At 35.1% G+C, this 16,790-nt stretch overlaps 1 protein-coding gene across 3 annotated transcripts; it reads right to left on the bottom strand.

Annotated features, from left to right (window-relative positions):
- Positions 1-412: 412 nt before the first annotated feature.
- LOC127119223 (GPI ethanolamine phosphate transferase 2) lies at positions 413-15,838 on the bottom strand. Of its 3 annotated transcripts, none has more exons than XM_051049423.1 (17): positions 15,542-15,838; positions 15,359-15,458; positions 13,858-13,902; positions 13,568-13,735; positions 13,375-13,459; positions 13,185-13,291; positions 12,610-12,690; positions 11,647-11,699; positions 11,464-11,566; positions 10,803-10,946; positions 5,140-5,236; positions 4,220-4,445; positions 4,036-4,129; positions 2,941-3,948; positions 1,518-1,610; positions 1,107-1,390; positions 413-987 (listed from the first exon to the last, which is right to left on the bottom strand). In XM_051049423.1, exons 1-17 carry the CDS (start codon positions 15,664-15,666, stop codon positions 843-845), a joined length of 2,958 nt encoding a protein of 985 aa, XP_050905380.1. In that variant the 5' UTR covers positions 15,667-15,838; the 3' UTR covers positions 413-842. The 3 variants fall into 3 exon arrangements, with proteins under 3 accessions (XP_050905380.1, XP_050905381.1, XP_050905382.1); XM_051049424.1 differs by having other exon boundaries at positions 13,858-13,898; positions 15,542-15,632; XM_051049425.1 differs by lacking the exon at positions 15,542-15,838 and having other exon boundaries at positions 13,858-13,914.
- Positions 15,839-16,790: the final 952 nt, after the last annotated feature.

Genomic DNA, 16,790 nt, shown 5'->3' with positions numbered 1-16,790 from the left:
AAATAGTTTGATCAGATTTTAATTTAATAACTCTGTATCCAAAAGAATAAAAGATTATATTATTACCTTTATCACTTAATCATTCAACTAAAAGAACCTCCTCTGCAATCGTTATATTTACAAACTTACAGACTGCATCAATGCCAGTAATTTTTCTCTTGTTGACACCATATAAGACAATACCTCTTTTTCTAAAAGTGAATGAAAAGAACTGATTAGTTATATCTGATCATGTGCTTTGAACTAAATTTTTATATTATGTTGTGTTTTCTAATTAATATATTTTTCAGATTTGTTATTTTTCGTAGAGAAATATTTTTTCCTCTCTGTCACAAGGGTATAAAATTCTGCTCGCCGCAGGATTAATAATTAATATTATTAATAATTAATAAAAGATTGTCCAGCAGTTGGATATGATAATTTGTTGGACAATTTTTTTATTGAAAACGTACTCTAAAGATTTTAAAGCTAAAAAGCAGTTTGTTTTCTTTGGCAGTTTACACAACATTGCCTTCAAACAAGTTTTTCTGTCTGTCTGAAAATAGAAAATAAAAAATCAATAAAAACAGAGATACCCTAAAATGTACTTAGTCTAAAGGTTAGTTCATCAACGGTATAAAATCCCAGTTCAGTTCGCAAATTGGCATCAACAATATGGTTCTTCATAGATAGGTTTCACTCTGTTCTAAATTTTCTCCGAAAGCATCTCCATATTTTTGACTTTGTCATGCCCCCGGGAAATCAAAAGAAACAAAAACAACATTCATTTACTCACCAGGCGCTTTAATGAGTCCAAATTGCGTTTTGACAGTGTAACAAGAAATTTTTGTTGACATATATGATCACGTATCATTTTCCTTGATAGTTATGATGATGGACAAGCTCCTTCTCAACCAGAAAAGTACTATATATGTATAAATCACGGTTGCAACGACAATGAAAACCCCAATATAGACACATGCAGTTGCTGCACAGACATAAAGGTACCTGCAGAACAAATTGGCGGTGTACGTTTTACAAGGTTAATGATACCCATAAATAAAAATGTCACAAAATCATGATTAATCCTTATTACTTCAATAAATCACAGAGAAAGGAAGACTCACTTGGGGGAGAAGACGCTCCAAATAAATAAATGGTTCCTCATCAACACTAAGACGATTGTGTTTGCCGACAAGAGAATGGAGTTTATGCTCAGTGGTACTAGGCAAGGAAATCCAAGGAGAGACTTGAGAATTTCTCCAGAATTTTCATCGCCGGTAACTAAAGGACAGATTCTGACCTTGATAGAAATGTACATGACCAAAGAAAAAAAGAATAACATTGGGGATGCATATGTAATGATGAACATTAGAACACCTGATAGGAAGGTTGAGTGACTTGAAATTCCCTGCCAACAAAAGGTAATTAATACCTTGCTGAGAAAAATAGATATTCATGGAGAACTTAAATCTGAAATGCAATGCAGAAAATGGTGTGCTCTTTTGGAAATAATAAGAAAAAGTAGGAGAGGTTACTATAAAAGCTCCGGCCACATCAATGGTAGCTAGTGTGTTACTGTTCCCAAGAGCAAAATGGCCTGCCATTCCCAGATTGTACAGTGCAGTAATCTAACAAATGCACGGTATCAGTACACGAAATGCATTTTGAGCTCACTTAAATATTCATTATGTATCAAAAGAAATTACATTATGCAAGTACATGTAATTAACAGTCATAGTGTGGTTTGCTAGTTATCAGCTCAACAATCCACAATGTTACAAGGTTACAGTAATATAATTTTTGTAGAATGTATAGTTAAATATCATAGCATCAATACTTCAATACTGCTATAGAGAAACTCAGCTACAATTTTCACCCAAACCTGTAGTATTTCATAGTGTGAAAGCCTAGTGCTTTGTTAACCAACCCCTGCTCCTATTATTCTAGCCACAGATAGGTAGTTGGGTCAGTGGGGGACAATTGACCGAAACATGCATGAATGCGAGAGTTATTAGGAACTGGCATCAAGATATGTGACTAAAGCAACATGTGCTTTCTATTTAAGCTACAAGTTGCTACTATTTGAGTGAATGGAGCTTAGTTAAAAGAGTATCTACAGATAGGCAGTCAGATCCTGTGCACATACATAATTTTTCCTTTCTATTTTGGACGTAAAAGACTGCTCGTTGGTCCAACTTTATGACCTGAATGACAAATCAAATACGCATAACTTTATAACCATCTATTGAATGGATGGTTAGTCTTGCTCTACAAAATACACTTTCATACAACAACCGACCAAAAAATGCTAAAATAACATGAGATTTGAAATCTAGAGACATTTTCCACTACTAGATTAAATTGTTAAGTCAATACGTGTTGCTATGGCGACAATTTGCATCCGACTATAAAATAAATATCTTTTGCTCTTATTCATACGCATCATAGTATTAGCCATACAATAGGAATTTTAGTTTCATGTAAAAAAGGAATGCAGGGATGTTGGAATATTAACACATTATTAAACAAGAAATTATTTCCAAGACTATTGGAACCTTAGCTCAAGCAATTCAGTAAATAAAATCTTTATATTCCTCAATTTTATACAAATTTCCTATTCAAATGCACGAAGCACATAACTACACAAATTAGTCAGACTAGTTTGTAATCTATAAATCATTTTTTTAATGAAATACTCAATATATGGTTGAAATTTCATGAAAATCTCAATGCAAAAATGAAATAATGCTTGAAAAAACACAATTCTCACTGTGAACCCTAAACCATTATAGTTTAAAAAATACACAGGAATCAAAACACGATAAAGAGAACTAGAAAACCCTTATCTAGTTAGAATCCGGTGAAATCACTTCCAGAGTTTGCAATGCACTCGAGAGCCCAAAACTAATCTGCTACAAAATATAAAATAAAAGTTTATTCACGAATCTTACAACTTACCTCAACCCACTGCTTATGATGTGACCCACAAGAAGAAAAGGCAAGCATGTAAGCCAAGATTTGAACATTGAGCAACAACAAAGGCATTGCGTTAATTGGTCGTTGAAGCAACAATTGCAGAAGACACCATGATGTTATGTACACACAGCCCATAACATGCAAAGAATCTTTTAAAACAAATATTGGTGTCATATTATGGACTTCCGCAGGAACAGAAGCAGACATGTAGAGGTTCCATTTTGAGCACATTTCACGAGTTTTCATAGGCATAATCCAAGGCAAAACCAATACAACTGTAACAGTAGTAAATGTCAGAGTGGCATAAAAAACTTGAACTGAAAAGGTGGCATCCTTATTGTATGAGGCAGACAGGTCCTGATGTTTCATAAAATGTTGCAATACCAACAAACCAGACATTAAAAGGCTGAACCCTATGACCGTTGCAACTTTTGTTTTGGACTGCAATAGAAATAATACAAATATGCCCAACATGATGATCATGATACATGATGCTATCTTAATCAGGTTTATATATTGAATTCCAGCCTCCTCAAGCCAGGTAGAAATGTCGGGAAGGTTAGTCCAATTCACACCACCTTGATGCCACCCTTTCAAAACTCTTCCCGAAAAAAGAGTAAGGACTAACAAACTAATTTGGCATCCTGATTTGTAGTTTTCTTTCCCTACTGAAATGAGATCACCAACAGCTTTGTTAAGGTCAAACGATTGTATTGCTTTCCGAAAAAATAACAAGTTTATTGTGGATGTTAGAAAATGCCAAATGTAATGCTCTTCCTCAACCATGGAACTTGATCCCATACTAATGACAAGGATCAGGATGCCAAGGAAAATGAAAACTTCATCCAACTTCCATGGCTTCGTATAATTTTCAACATCTTGAATCTCCTGAGTAAGAACTTCTTTATTGATAACAAATAGAAGTTTCACAAGTATCAAGCATGATGCGATCAAAGCAGCAACTCCAAAAGCAACTAAACTAACTGGTCTCTGAACAAATGCAATTGTCATGAATCAAGAGAACAGAAAGATAGATAAATCTCAATAGACACTCTAAACACAGAAGACTATGCATACATCAGTTGCTTTGTGTGAAAGCCACTCGCTTGCTCTGCTCAGAAACTCATGATATGCTGCAACAGTGGTGTTGTAGCCTTCTGTAGTATTAGACCTAAAAAATAAATGGCAAATAAAAAAAAATGTCTGCAAACATTTCTTGTAGAATTCATTAAAAACATGAAACAACAAGATTGTCGCATACTTGATGACTGCTTCAGCCCTCCAGGTATCATGAAGAGTGGCAGCGTTTAAATACAAGCAACAAAACAACTTCTCTTTGCTACCTTTGCATTCACTAATTGTGGGTCCACTATTAGTAATAAAAGCATCACATGGAAATTTTCTACAAGACAAATCAGGCAATTGTGCTTGAAGTAATCTGAATAACTGCCATGAGTTCAACTGCAGTGCCCTCAAACTTTGTTCATCTAATTCACCAAAGAATGAAAAAAATATACAACTACATGATTATGCTGCTACAACATATAACATTGCTTACAAAAACATCATCTATGAAGCACCAACATTTGTGGGTTTAGGTGTGTCAGCATGTCTGACACACTCAAACACCTCAGACAAATGGCCCGCATAATATTTTTTGTTCTTTTCGACACTCCTCAAATACGGCTATAGTCAGAATGAACGCATCTATGTTTGTTATAAAAAGATTAGAGACAAAAAGCTTTCGAAAGTAATACAATAGTTTTTTAATTAGACATTTGAATTGTTCCGACATCTTTGTGCATACACAGGTTTCCACATTCTCCAATCTTCATTTTGCTTTCCCAACTTCTCCTTTTGGGTTTCCCTTTTCAGGCCTCTTATTTGATCTGTCAGGGTCATCGTCTTCATTCTGTCTTGGTGGTCATTTGGTGGCCATTTTGACTCAAACACATTCTATAAATGATGCGAATATTTAATTTTGTAATTATACGTGTGTGTGTGTGTGTCTCCGTGTCATATTTTCGACATAAGCAGTGTCGACATAATTGAGTATGTGTTGTTTATGGACCCGACATTCATGTATGTGCTTCATAGAACATTGGAAACAGATGGGGAGAAATGCAATATGATCTTCGGATTAGTTTATTTGATAAATAGGCAGAGAGAAAGAAAACTAACCTGTCATAGAGTCGACCATTTGAGAGATCAAAACACCAATATTGTTTTTGGGAATTGGCACACCAAAAAGTAAAGCTAATGTTGTCGCAATGTCAACCTGTTGTACAATACGATGTAAGTTGCATGAATAGTTAACCACCTACTGCCTAAGATACTTAGTTAAATGGGTTGTTCATGTTAAGTTTGAGATTGACAAACATGAAAACAGCGACAGTTATAACACAATCAGATAGGAGATTTGTTACAAGTTAGTTATTATTTAATCAACTAACTTGTTGTGCAAACTTTCCCTTTATAGAAAATTAGTAAGTATCTTGTGATGTAAGTTTTCCATAAATAGTAAATGATAGTTAGGAGTTAGTTGGAGTTAGAGACTTTAATCCTATGTATTCACTCATAGAATGTAGAGTATGCACTCTTCTTCAACTATAAGTATCAATTGTACTTGTTGATATTTGTAAATATAATATTAAGAATATTTGTATATCGAATAGTCCCACATCGACTATATCATGTAAATAGTTATAATCTCTCTACATATAATAAAGTCTCCGTAGTGCTTTTCAAGACATACGGTTTATTCAAATGTCTCTTAGTCTCTTATATTTCAACATGGTATCTAGAGCCTGCTAAGAGACAATTCTTTCTTCGCCGTGCTTTACCCGGTCGACCCACTGTCTTCCGGTGAGAATTTTTTTCGCAAACCGTGTCATCACTCCGGTTTGCTTCTCACTTTTCAAAATTCTCCGGTAACCTACCAGCAGAAGCGTCTCTTTCGATCCAGCCGTTCGTCTCTTGCTTCGGTACACTGGTAATTCATCTGTTTATCTCTCTCAATTCTGCCAATAGTTCTCAAACCCGATCTGAAGGGATTGGTACTGTTTGAATTCTACCTTCTCTCTCGATTACTTCTGTCCTCTATGTACCTAATTGTCCATTTAATTTACTTTCAGTCAGTCGTTTAACTCGTTCTCTTGATTGTAGTGTCATCTTCACTAATAATAATGTTACCCTGCAGGATCGGAGTTCGGGACGGACAATTGGTGTCGGATGTGAGTCTCAAGGCCTTTATTACCTCTCAATGTCATCTTGCCAAAGATTCTCCACTCACTATCCATGCTCAGTTAGGTCATCCCAGTCTTTCCAAATTACATAAGTTAGTGCCAAATTTATCGAAAGTATCTAATTTACATTGTGAGTCGTGCCAGCTAGGGAAACACACTCGTGGTCAGTTTCCCAATCGAGTCAATAAACGAGCTTTGTCCCCTTTTGCTTTAGTTCACACCGATGTTTGGGGTCCCTCGCGTATTATCTCTACTCTTGAGTCTAGGTATTTTGTCACCTTTACTGATGATTTTTCACGTTGCACGTGGTTATTCTTAATGAAGAATAGATCTGAATTATTTTCTATTTTTGAACTATTCTATCAAGAAATAAGAACTCAATTCGGTGTGCCTATCCGTACCTTAAGAAGTGACAATGCCCGTGAATATTTATCCCAACAATTTCAGAATTTCATGTCACGCAATGGTATTCTCCATCAAACATCTTACCCTCACACACCTCAACAAAACGGGGTAGCCGAACGCAAAAATCGGCATCCTGTAGAAACCACTCGGACCCTACTTCTCCATGGTAATGGTCCACTTCGGTTTTGGGGGGATGCTGTGCTAACGGCATGTTATCTTATAAATCGCATGCCCTCATTTGTCCTTAACAATAAAATCCCTCATTCAATCCTTTTTTCCAATTCCCCACTTCACCCAATTCCTCCCCGAGTCTTCGGGTCCACATGTTTTGTACACAATCTCTCTCCTGGTCTTGATAAACTCTCAGCTCGATCACTAAAGTGTGTCTTTCTTGGTTATCATCGATCCCAAAAAGGTTATCGTTGTTATTCACATACTCTACAACGATACCTAGTATCGGCCGATGTTACCTTCTTCGAGTCGGTTCCACATTTCGAGTCCAATCACGTAACTCCAGAACCCATTCAAGAAAGTACTCCCACACATTTTCCGACAGTTATTAATGTCCCGCCTACCATTATCCCCCATCAGTCTAGGGCTCTTGACCCACCCACTTCTCGACCACTTCAAACATATCAGCGTCGTCACCCAACGCATGTCGTCCCTGTCCCTGAGGTCATACCTGTCCATGAGGTCATTGCAGACTCTCCTCCGACGCCTCCACCATCACCGGATCTGATCCCGTAACCTGAGTCCGATCTTCCGATTGCCCTTCGAAAAGGTATACGTCAAACACGAAATCATTCTCCACATTATATTGATTTATGTTATCATCGTCTTTCCCCTTTGCAATTTACTTGTTTGTCTTCTTTGTCTTCTGTTTCTATTCCTAAAACTCCATGTGAAGCATTGTCTCACCCTGAGTGGAGGCAAGCAATGATTGATGAAATGTGTGTTCTTCAAAGCAGTGGTACCTAGGAACTGGTTCCTCTACCCCATGGGAAATCTTTAGTAGGTTGTCGTTGGCTTTATACAGTGAAGGTTGGTCCAGATGGTAAGATTGATCGATTTAAAGCTCGCTTGGTAGCCAAAGGATACACTCGGATTTTTGGATTGGATTATAGTGATACCTTCTCGCATGTAGCCAAGATGGCATCTGTTAGACTTCTTCTAGCCATTGCAGCCATTCGACATTGGCCTCTTCATCAACTTTACATCAAAAATGCTTTTTTACATAGTGATCTTGAAGAGGAAGTATATATGGAGCAACCACCTGGATTTGTTGCTCAGGGGGAGTCATCGAATATGGTGTGTAGGTTACACAGGTCTCTTTATGGTCTTAAGCAATCTCTGAGAGTTTGGTTCGGCAGATTCAGCACTGTAGTACAACAGTTTGGTATGGTCCGTAGTGAAGCTGACCATTCTGTTTTTTATCGTCACTCAGCCCAAGGGTGTATTTATCTTATTGTGTATGTAGATGATATTGTCATAACTGGTAGTGATCAGCAGGGTATACTCCAGTTAAAGCAACAACTCTCAAATCAATTTCAGACAAAAGATCTTGGTAAACTTCGTTATTTCTTGGGTATTGAGGTAGCCCAATCTATAGATGGTTTGGTGATTTCTCAACGGAAATATGCTATGGATATTTTGGAAGAAACAGGTTTGTTGAATGCTAAACCAGCTAATACTCCTATGGATCCAGGTGTCAAACTACTATCCAATCAGGGGGAGCCTCTATCTGACTCAGGAAGGTATAAAAGATTGGTTGGAAAGTTGAATTATCTCACAGTCACTCGTCCAGACATTTCTTTTGCAGTTAGTGTGGTAAGTCAGTTCTTAAACTCCCCTTGTCAGGAATACATGGATGTTGTTATCCGGATTCTGAGATACATCAAACGTGCTCCAGGAAAAGGTCTAGTGTATGAAAATAAAGGACATACTCAGATAGTGGGATACTCCGATGCTGATTGGGCAGAGTCACCCATTGATAGACGATCCACCTCTGGGTATTGTGTACTTGTTGGAGGAAACCTTATATCCTAGAAAAGTAAGAAATAAAACGTAGTTGTAAGATCAAGCGTCGAGGCAGAGTATAGGGCCATGGCAATGGCAACATGTGAACTTATTTGGTTAAAACAGTTGCTTAAGGAACTTCAAATTGAAGAAGCAAGACCAATGACACTTATTTGTGATAATCAAGCCGCATTGCACATTGCTTCAAATCCGGTCTTCCATGAGAGGACCAAACATATTGAGATAGACTGTCACTTTGTCAGAGAGCAAATCAAATCCGGTGACATCGTCACAAACTTTGTCAACTCTAATGATCAATTGGCAGACGTGTTTACAAAATCTCTGCGAAACCCCAGAACTAATTATATAACAAGCTTGGTGCATTTGACTTATATGCTCAAGCTTGAGGGGGAGTGTTGATATTTGTAAATATAATATTAAGAATATTTGTATATCGCATAGTCCCACATCGACTATATCATGTAATTAGTTATAATCTCTCTACATATAATAAAGTCTCCGTAGTGCTTTTCAAGACACACGGTTTATTCAAATGTCTCTTAGTCTCTTGTATTTCAACAGTACTTGATCATTCCAAATTAATGAAGTTAGATGCTTTGTTCATATTATGGTATCAAGAGCTCTCTTTTGAAGTGGTATGAGAAACTCACATCCACACTAATCAATAATGGTTATGTTCAAGCCGATACTGACCATTCCTTATTCACCAAGAAAGACACCATGTCATTCACTTTGTTATTGGTATATGTAGATGATATACTAATTGCAAGAAATTCTTTGGAAGAATTTGACAAAATCAAAGTAGTCTTGCATTACAATTTCAAAATTAAAAATCTAAGACAACTGAAATACTACTTCCTTGGCTTGGAAGTAGCTCACTCCAAGCAAGGTATCTCTCTATGCCATTGAAAATACTGTTTAGGTCTCTAATCTGACACAGGACTCCTTGGTTCCAAACCAGTTAGCACACCTGCAGATCCTTCAATAAAGCTCTTTCATGATGATAGTCCTGCACACAATGACATTCTTGCTTATAGAAGGTTGATTGGTCGTTTGCTCTATTTAACCACCACTAGGCCAAATATCACACTCATCACGCAACAATTAAGTCAGTTTCTCACCAAACCAACCACAATCCATTTCAATGCAACTACAAGAATCCTTCGCTACCTGAAACAATGTCCTGCTCGAGGTTTGTTCTTCCCAAGTGATTCATCCTTTCATCTCATTGGTTTCTCAGATACTGATTGGGCAGGATGTATAAAGAACAGAAGACCAATCTAGGCCAAAGTTTTTTCTTAGGCAAATCTCTAATTTCATGGTGCACAAAGAAACAATTAACTGTCTCTCAAATCTTCATCAGAAGTTGAATATCGTGTCTTGGCTGCAGCAACTTGTGAGCTACAATGGCTTATGTGTCTACTTGAAGACATCAAGATCCCATCAGCAAAACTACCAATCCTTTATTGCGATAACCTCAAGGCCATCCATATTGCAGCAAATCTTGTGTTCCATGAACGTACCATATACTTAGAAATCGATTGCCATCTTGTTCGAGAAAAGCTCAAGTATACTTAGAAATTGATTGCCATCTTGTTCGAGAGAAGCTTCAAGTTGGTATACTTAGAAATCGATTGCCATCTTGTTCGAGAGAAGCTTCAAGTAGGTTACTAAAATTGATATATGCATCCTCCAAAGATCAGATTGTTGATTTCTTCACTAAACCACTACTTCCTTAACCATTTCATCTTCGTTTATCCAAGTTGGGGATGACCAACATCTATCCTCCAACTTGTGGGAGATGACACACAATGAGATAGGAGATTAGTTACAAGTTAGCTAATTCAATAACTAACTTGTTATGAAAACTTTCCCTTTATAGAAAGTTAGTTACTATCTTGTGATGTAAGTTTTCCCTAAATAGTAAAGTTAGTTAGGAGTTAGTTATAGATTTTAATCCTATGTACTCACTCCTAGAATGTAGAGTATGCACTCTTCTTCAACTATAAGTATCAAATGTACTTGATCATTCCAAATTAATGAAGTTAGATGCTTTGTTCATATTAGGTAACAAAATCATTTATGTGGAGATATAAAATTATCAAAATTGGTTAGTCTTGTGATACAACCTACGAGCATGAAGTACAGGTTCATTACCTGGAAAATTGTGTCATGATAGGATAATGTGTGGTCAGAAGCATAATTTTTTGGTCCAATGAATAGAGCTAGAGAGTCTGTTTCCTCGTACGACGAACCTCCATGATTACCACTTTCTGTCATTCCATGGTCACTGACTACAACCTGTATAGCAATTTAAAGCAGATAGTATTTAAAACTTCAAACTTTTGAATGGACTCGGTCTTTACAGTAACTAACTGAAAACACCCCTACAGAAAATTAGATGACCTAAATTACACTTCAAAGAACATAACATCGAAGATATATATAATCACAAATTCTTATTGCTGCAGGCATGATCAAAACTAAAAGTTGTGATTTGAAAAGCCATGAAAATATAACATGGATGCATTACAGGGCCAAGGGCCATTAATCATCAACTTAAAAATTAAAAGCAAGCATTAAAGTAGAACTCCAACATATGTTTTTTGTTTTCTTATACAAGCATGTGTGCAGCGCATGCAAATACATCCTAAATGAAATTTCTACATGTCCTATACATTGCAAGATAAATAGATAAAATTCAATGGGGGGACTCTTCAGTCCTTATTAATGTCTACACTCTAAACACCACAATAAACAAGTCTCGTGAATTCTGTAGGGCACAATTCAAAAAAGCAACAAAAAGATAGTCACAAACCAGAAGTGTTTGCCCTTGATCATTTGCTTGATTTTGCAATATATTAGTATGAATCATCTTCACTACTTCATCCATTTCAGAAAGTTTTGAAGCCATTAATGGACTGAAACAGGAAAGGGCCCAGTGAAGCTTAGAGAACAGAATGGAACTAACGTGTATAGTGCAGAGAGTTGGTGATGATACCTGCTGCGTCCACCAATATGACCAACATGATCCAATCCTAGATAATGAAGTATCTAAAATAAACTCAGTAAATGTGTATAGAATATAAATGAAATCTTCATTGAAAAGCATCATGCTATTCTGAAGTAGACCGAAAAACTCCACAGTTGACATGTATGGTTAAACTATGTAACTGATGGATCTTAATCTTACATCTTAATTTCACTGAAAAGTTAAAACCAATAATTGAGTGCGAAAGTAGATTAATATCTTTGCAAAAGTCACGAGTTGAAAGAACTCTGTTGATATGAAAAGCAAAAAATAGTGTATTATCTAGCAATGAGCAAATTGATTAAAGTTTGGAGTAAATATTAAAAGGTAAAACCAAATAAACTTTTTTTTCTATTTGGTGTAATCATATAAGTACAACCAAACGAACTATTATAGCAGATAAAAACTAATTCTGTTGGTTTGGTATGATAGAACCAAACCATCATCCTAATGTGCGTCCATAGAAAAGGTCAACTGATGTATAGGTAGGTTTCAAGGAAATGAAGGGAAAATGTTTCCATGCAGTCAAATGGCATAAGTTCCAAACAGCTGCGTAACACTCTGACCGGCTAATTTAATCGTCAAAAACTACCAACATATTTCAACTAACTCATTGAAATCTCATTGAAGAAATCTATATGTATGGAAATAGTTTTCTTAAAGAAAAAAGCAAGGAATATATATAAATAAATTTTAAAATGCATACACCCTAAAAAGTTATTCTTACTATCCAAAACTCAAAAATACTCCACATAATAACTGGCGATAATCTTCATTGGTGATGTGACATCCACACAAGAACAAAAGCATAAGAGCATATTTTAAACCAGAAAGACAACAGTATAAAAGTCTGAATAGTCAAAAATCATTACAAAATAGGAATTCAAGTAACATTAGGTAGGAACGAAATTATGAAGTGGCTGTGCTACTTACGAGAAGATTCCAGTCATCCCTGCTAAGTTCATCACCAACATGTCTAGACACATTGCGATCTACTTGTACAGTATCTTTAACCTATAGTGACAAGTAGTTTCAGAAAAACAATGTTAAAAATAGAGCAACCAAAAGATATACTCTCTCCGTCCCACAATATTTGTCGCATTGGACCATTTCACACAGATTAAGATAATATAATAAATGAAAAAAAGAGAATGATGATGTTGCCCAATTACCCATACTAACTATTAGTGCATTTTCATTATCATAAAAGCAAAGTGAGGAATAATAACTTGGGACTGATGCACATAATATTAGTCAGACGGTACCGTACAATTGAAAAATAAGTCACTAAAGCTTGGGATAATTTATTTTTGCAAATGTGACCGATATTATGGGACAGAAGGAGTATACAACAAAGGGATTTGAGAGGTCCGACACAACTCTTTATTTAATAAAATATATGCCCGACAAATTGTGAATTTGGTATTACTGATAACTTAGTGAGTGCTCTAGCCTATATTGAAGCACAAGACCATGTCTATATGCTGACATGTACATTGAAGACTTACGAAAAAACTGCTAACTCCATCATGCCGTGCAAAGAAACCAGGAAATAACTTCAGCCATGTATCATCACCATGCATAACCATTTTCCATCCAATCTTAAAGAATTGTGCTGCAACAAGTAATGAGGGCATCAATAACTGATCCAAGAAAATTCAAATGATAAGTTAAATTTTTTCAACATGCTCAACTAACCAAGAAGATTGTCATCTGAATAAGCCTGAGAGTTAAAGTTGAAAGCCACATCCAAGAAACCCCCTATTGCTCCAGAAACCATGGCCTGAAACAACAAACACAAGATAAAATATGAAGTTGGAAAAAGAAAAAGAAAACTCATATCATGTGCTCTCTACACACTTCCACATTTGAAACTGGAACTGACACTAACTTTCAAACGAGGCATGGTAACTGTTGGCGCTGCAGCTACTGCATGATATCCAACACCCGCACCATTTGCCAGCAATGACTGAGTGTATGGCATAGCTTCCATAAAAGCCTTGCTTGGTGGCTGACCTTTCTTGCCAAGCACAAACTCTGCTGGAAGACCGTCAATGACCTGTATTAAATTGCTCGTGTGAGAGAAATTAATATCTTCAATGGTGCCTCAGACCATGAACAGCCGTAAGTAAATAAAATGACCAAATTATAGATCCCAGAATATATGAAAGTTGTGTATACCATTATGATGAGGTGATCATACGTAGGAGGCATCTCAGATACTTCCTACACAGCATTCTTTCAAACATTTCAGTAACAACAAAACAAGAAACAGAAATGAGAATTAAATTAGATCAACTAATCACCATTTACTATGAGCAAACTAAAGTCTCTAAGAATTCTTTCCATATCGAAATATTACTGCATAACATACGATCCTATCAACATTCATGAATGTACTCAAAATCTATATAGCCCTGAGTCCCTGACATTTCAGATTAAAGATGTGTATGGTATCCGACATTCTTCCAGGTAAGTTACTGTAAGTTACCGACACATGTGGTTACATTCAATTAATTCTATTTTTTCAAATTATCACCAATGCATGTGTATTAGAATCATGCTGTGTAGATACTTCATAACTGGTCGTAGAGTAGGCATTTGTTTTACATTTTCAAATAAAGTCCAAGTTCCAAGTACCAACTACAACAAACAACCCCGTTGTCCAGTCTAGTCTATCTTCAACGATTAATAAGCAATGAATAAACAATCAATTTGGTTCCTAAACTATATAAATGTACTAAATAGTTCCTAAAGTATATGAAATCTTTCAATTTAGTCGTTAACATTTTAATAGACAAAATCGACCGATTATATATTTATATACTTTAAGGACTAAAAATTATATTTATATAGTTTAGAGACTAAGGGCCTGTTTGGTTAAACAACTTATTTGTAGCTTATGGCACAAAAGTGCTTATCAAAATAAGCACTTACGAATATGCTCGCATAAGCTATTTTTATAACAAAAGATAAAATAAATTTAAATTGTTTTTATATATGTTATAAGTTGTTTTCATTAGCTATCTTGAAGAACTTATAAAAATAAGTACAAAAATATTTACGAATAATGTCATAAGCTATTTTGATTAAGTCTGACAAACAGTGACACAACTTATGGCAGTAGATAAACTCAAATAAGCCCATCCAAACAGGCTGTAAGACTATGTTTGAATTGATGGAATGGAATGGTATAAACGTATGTTTCTTTGTTTGGATTAATTAAAAAAAGGATGGAATGCATTTTTATAATTCCATCACTTTCCATCATAAAATACTCAAAACAATGGAATAACATCTTTATTCTGCTCCGCTCCGCTCCATTCCACTCCATTCCACTTCGCTCAATTAGTTTTACAATATCCAAATATAGCTTAAAATGTAGAAGAGAGATATTTATATAGTTTATACAGAAAATTGATGGTTTATTCTTTTATTGAATGCAAGTCAGTTAGCATAGTTTTGGTACTAAATATTGGATATTATATAAAATATCACAACATAACAATTCCTTTGAATCTCCCATTCGTAACAAATAGAAAAGGAATAAATCTACCCTATACTGTGATCTATTATCAAACTAAGTTTTACGAATATTATTAATTGCATGTTAAAACAAAACCACAAAAAATTATCAACGATCAGAAAATAACCAATGGAGTTTGCAATTCAGAAGCACAACCTGATACAAAGACCGAAGGCGATCTGGAGGCAGAGACTCTTCGTTCGGATTTGAATTGGCAACGCCATCGCAGGTTGGGCGTCGGAAACTCTCAGAGTCACTAAGAACAAAACAAAAATCAAACAAACGCGCGTGAGAGAGAATTGAAGTGTTATATATCAATATCGGAAGTTGAAGTGTTACCTGTAACCGGAGAGAAGTGGTTTGACGGGGAAGAAACTGAAGACGAAAAGATAGAGACCGATGAACTGGAGTATAAGTGCAGCAATGGTGAATATTGTTAGCTTTGTGCATGAAACTGAAGACATTTGAACCGTTTTGTGTGAGTTTATCGGATGGATCCAGCACGGACTGCAGAAGCTCCGACCAGCACGCGAGAGAGATGACCGATGTGGCGGAAGACGAAATTACTTTACTGCCACTGTCATTTCACATTTCATTTGACGTTTCATAATTATAGATAAACATGTGTGGGTTAATAAATCACTTAAATGGACTTTTGCCTATGCCATTTTAATTAAAAAATTGTTTTCCTCGAGGTGATCATGAGTGATGTATGAATTTCTACTGATTGAATTTCTATATTTTTTTTAGATAAAATTCAAATTCAACCAAATTAAAAAAAAATGACTCATTTAAATTAGATTAATCGGATATATTAAAAGAATTTAATTGATATATCCTGACGGTGTAAAGATTTTTTTAACTATTAGTTAATCATAACCACTTATCTATTTAAAAGGTTTGACTTTTATTTTAAACATTTAAAAAGTAATATAAATGGATGATTGTTATGCATTGACAATGTAAATTTTTTTACACCGACAGTGCATAACAATTAATCTCATATTAAAAACAAATGTAAAAGAAGTTTTAAAAAAATATCTAATTCAGATCGAATAAATTTTTATGATAATATAATGTTGATTTGTTATTTTTATTGAATTTATTCGTAATTTTATAATTTTTATCAATATATAAATCATATGAGTCAGATATGTGGTTTTCGGATATGTGATTTTTCAATCGTAGAGTTTCTTATGTGAATGAAGCATTTTAACGAGGAAAAATAATTTTTTGAGAGAATTTAAAATTATTTGATCAAAATTCATTGTTAGTATAAAAAATATGGAGAATTGATAAAATAATGTAAATTTATGAAGTACTATTTGATTCAAGTTAAAATTAAGGAATTTCAAATGACACCAAAAATAAAGAATTTGAAATTGCTCATTTACTCCATATAATGTGAATGTTAAATTATTTATTATTAGTTTTTAAATTTTTGCAAGATTGTCCTCATAGTTTATTAAAATCTCAAATGTATCCTTAAAAATTTTAAAAATTGAAAATAAGTCCCTAATATTTTTTCAATTTTTAAAATTGGTCCTTGTAGCGGTAAATTCATGACCACTGAGCTATTGGTTAACTC

This window comes from Lathyrus oleraceus, chromosome 2 (genome assembly GCF_024323335.1).
Source record: "Lathyrus oleraceus cultivar Zhongwan6 chromosome 2, CAAS_Psat_ZW6_1.0, whole genome shotgun sequence".
Taxonomy (NCBI): Eukaryota; Viridiplantae; Streptophyta; class Magnoliopsida; order Fabales; family Fabaceae; genus Lathyrus; species Lathyrus oleraceus.
Note: the sequence above shows the minus strand (reverse complement) of the source record. Positions and strands in the feature narration are given on the sequence as shown.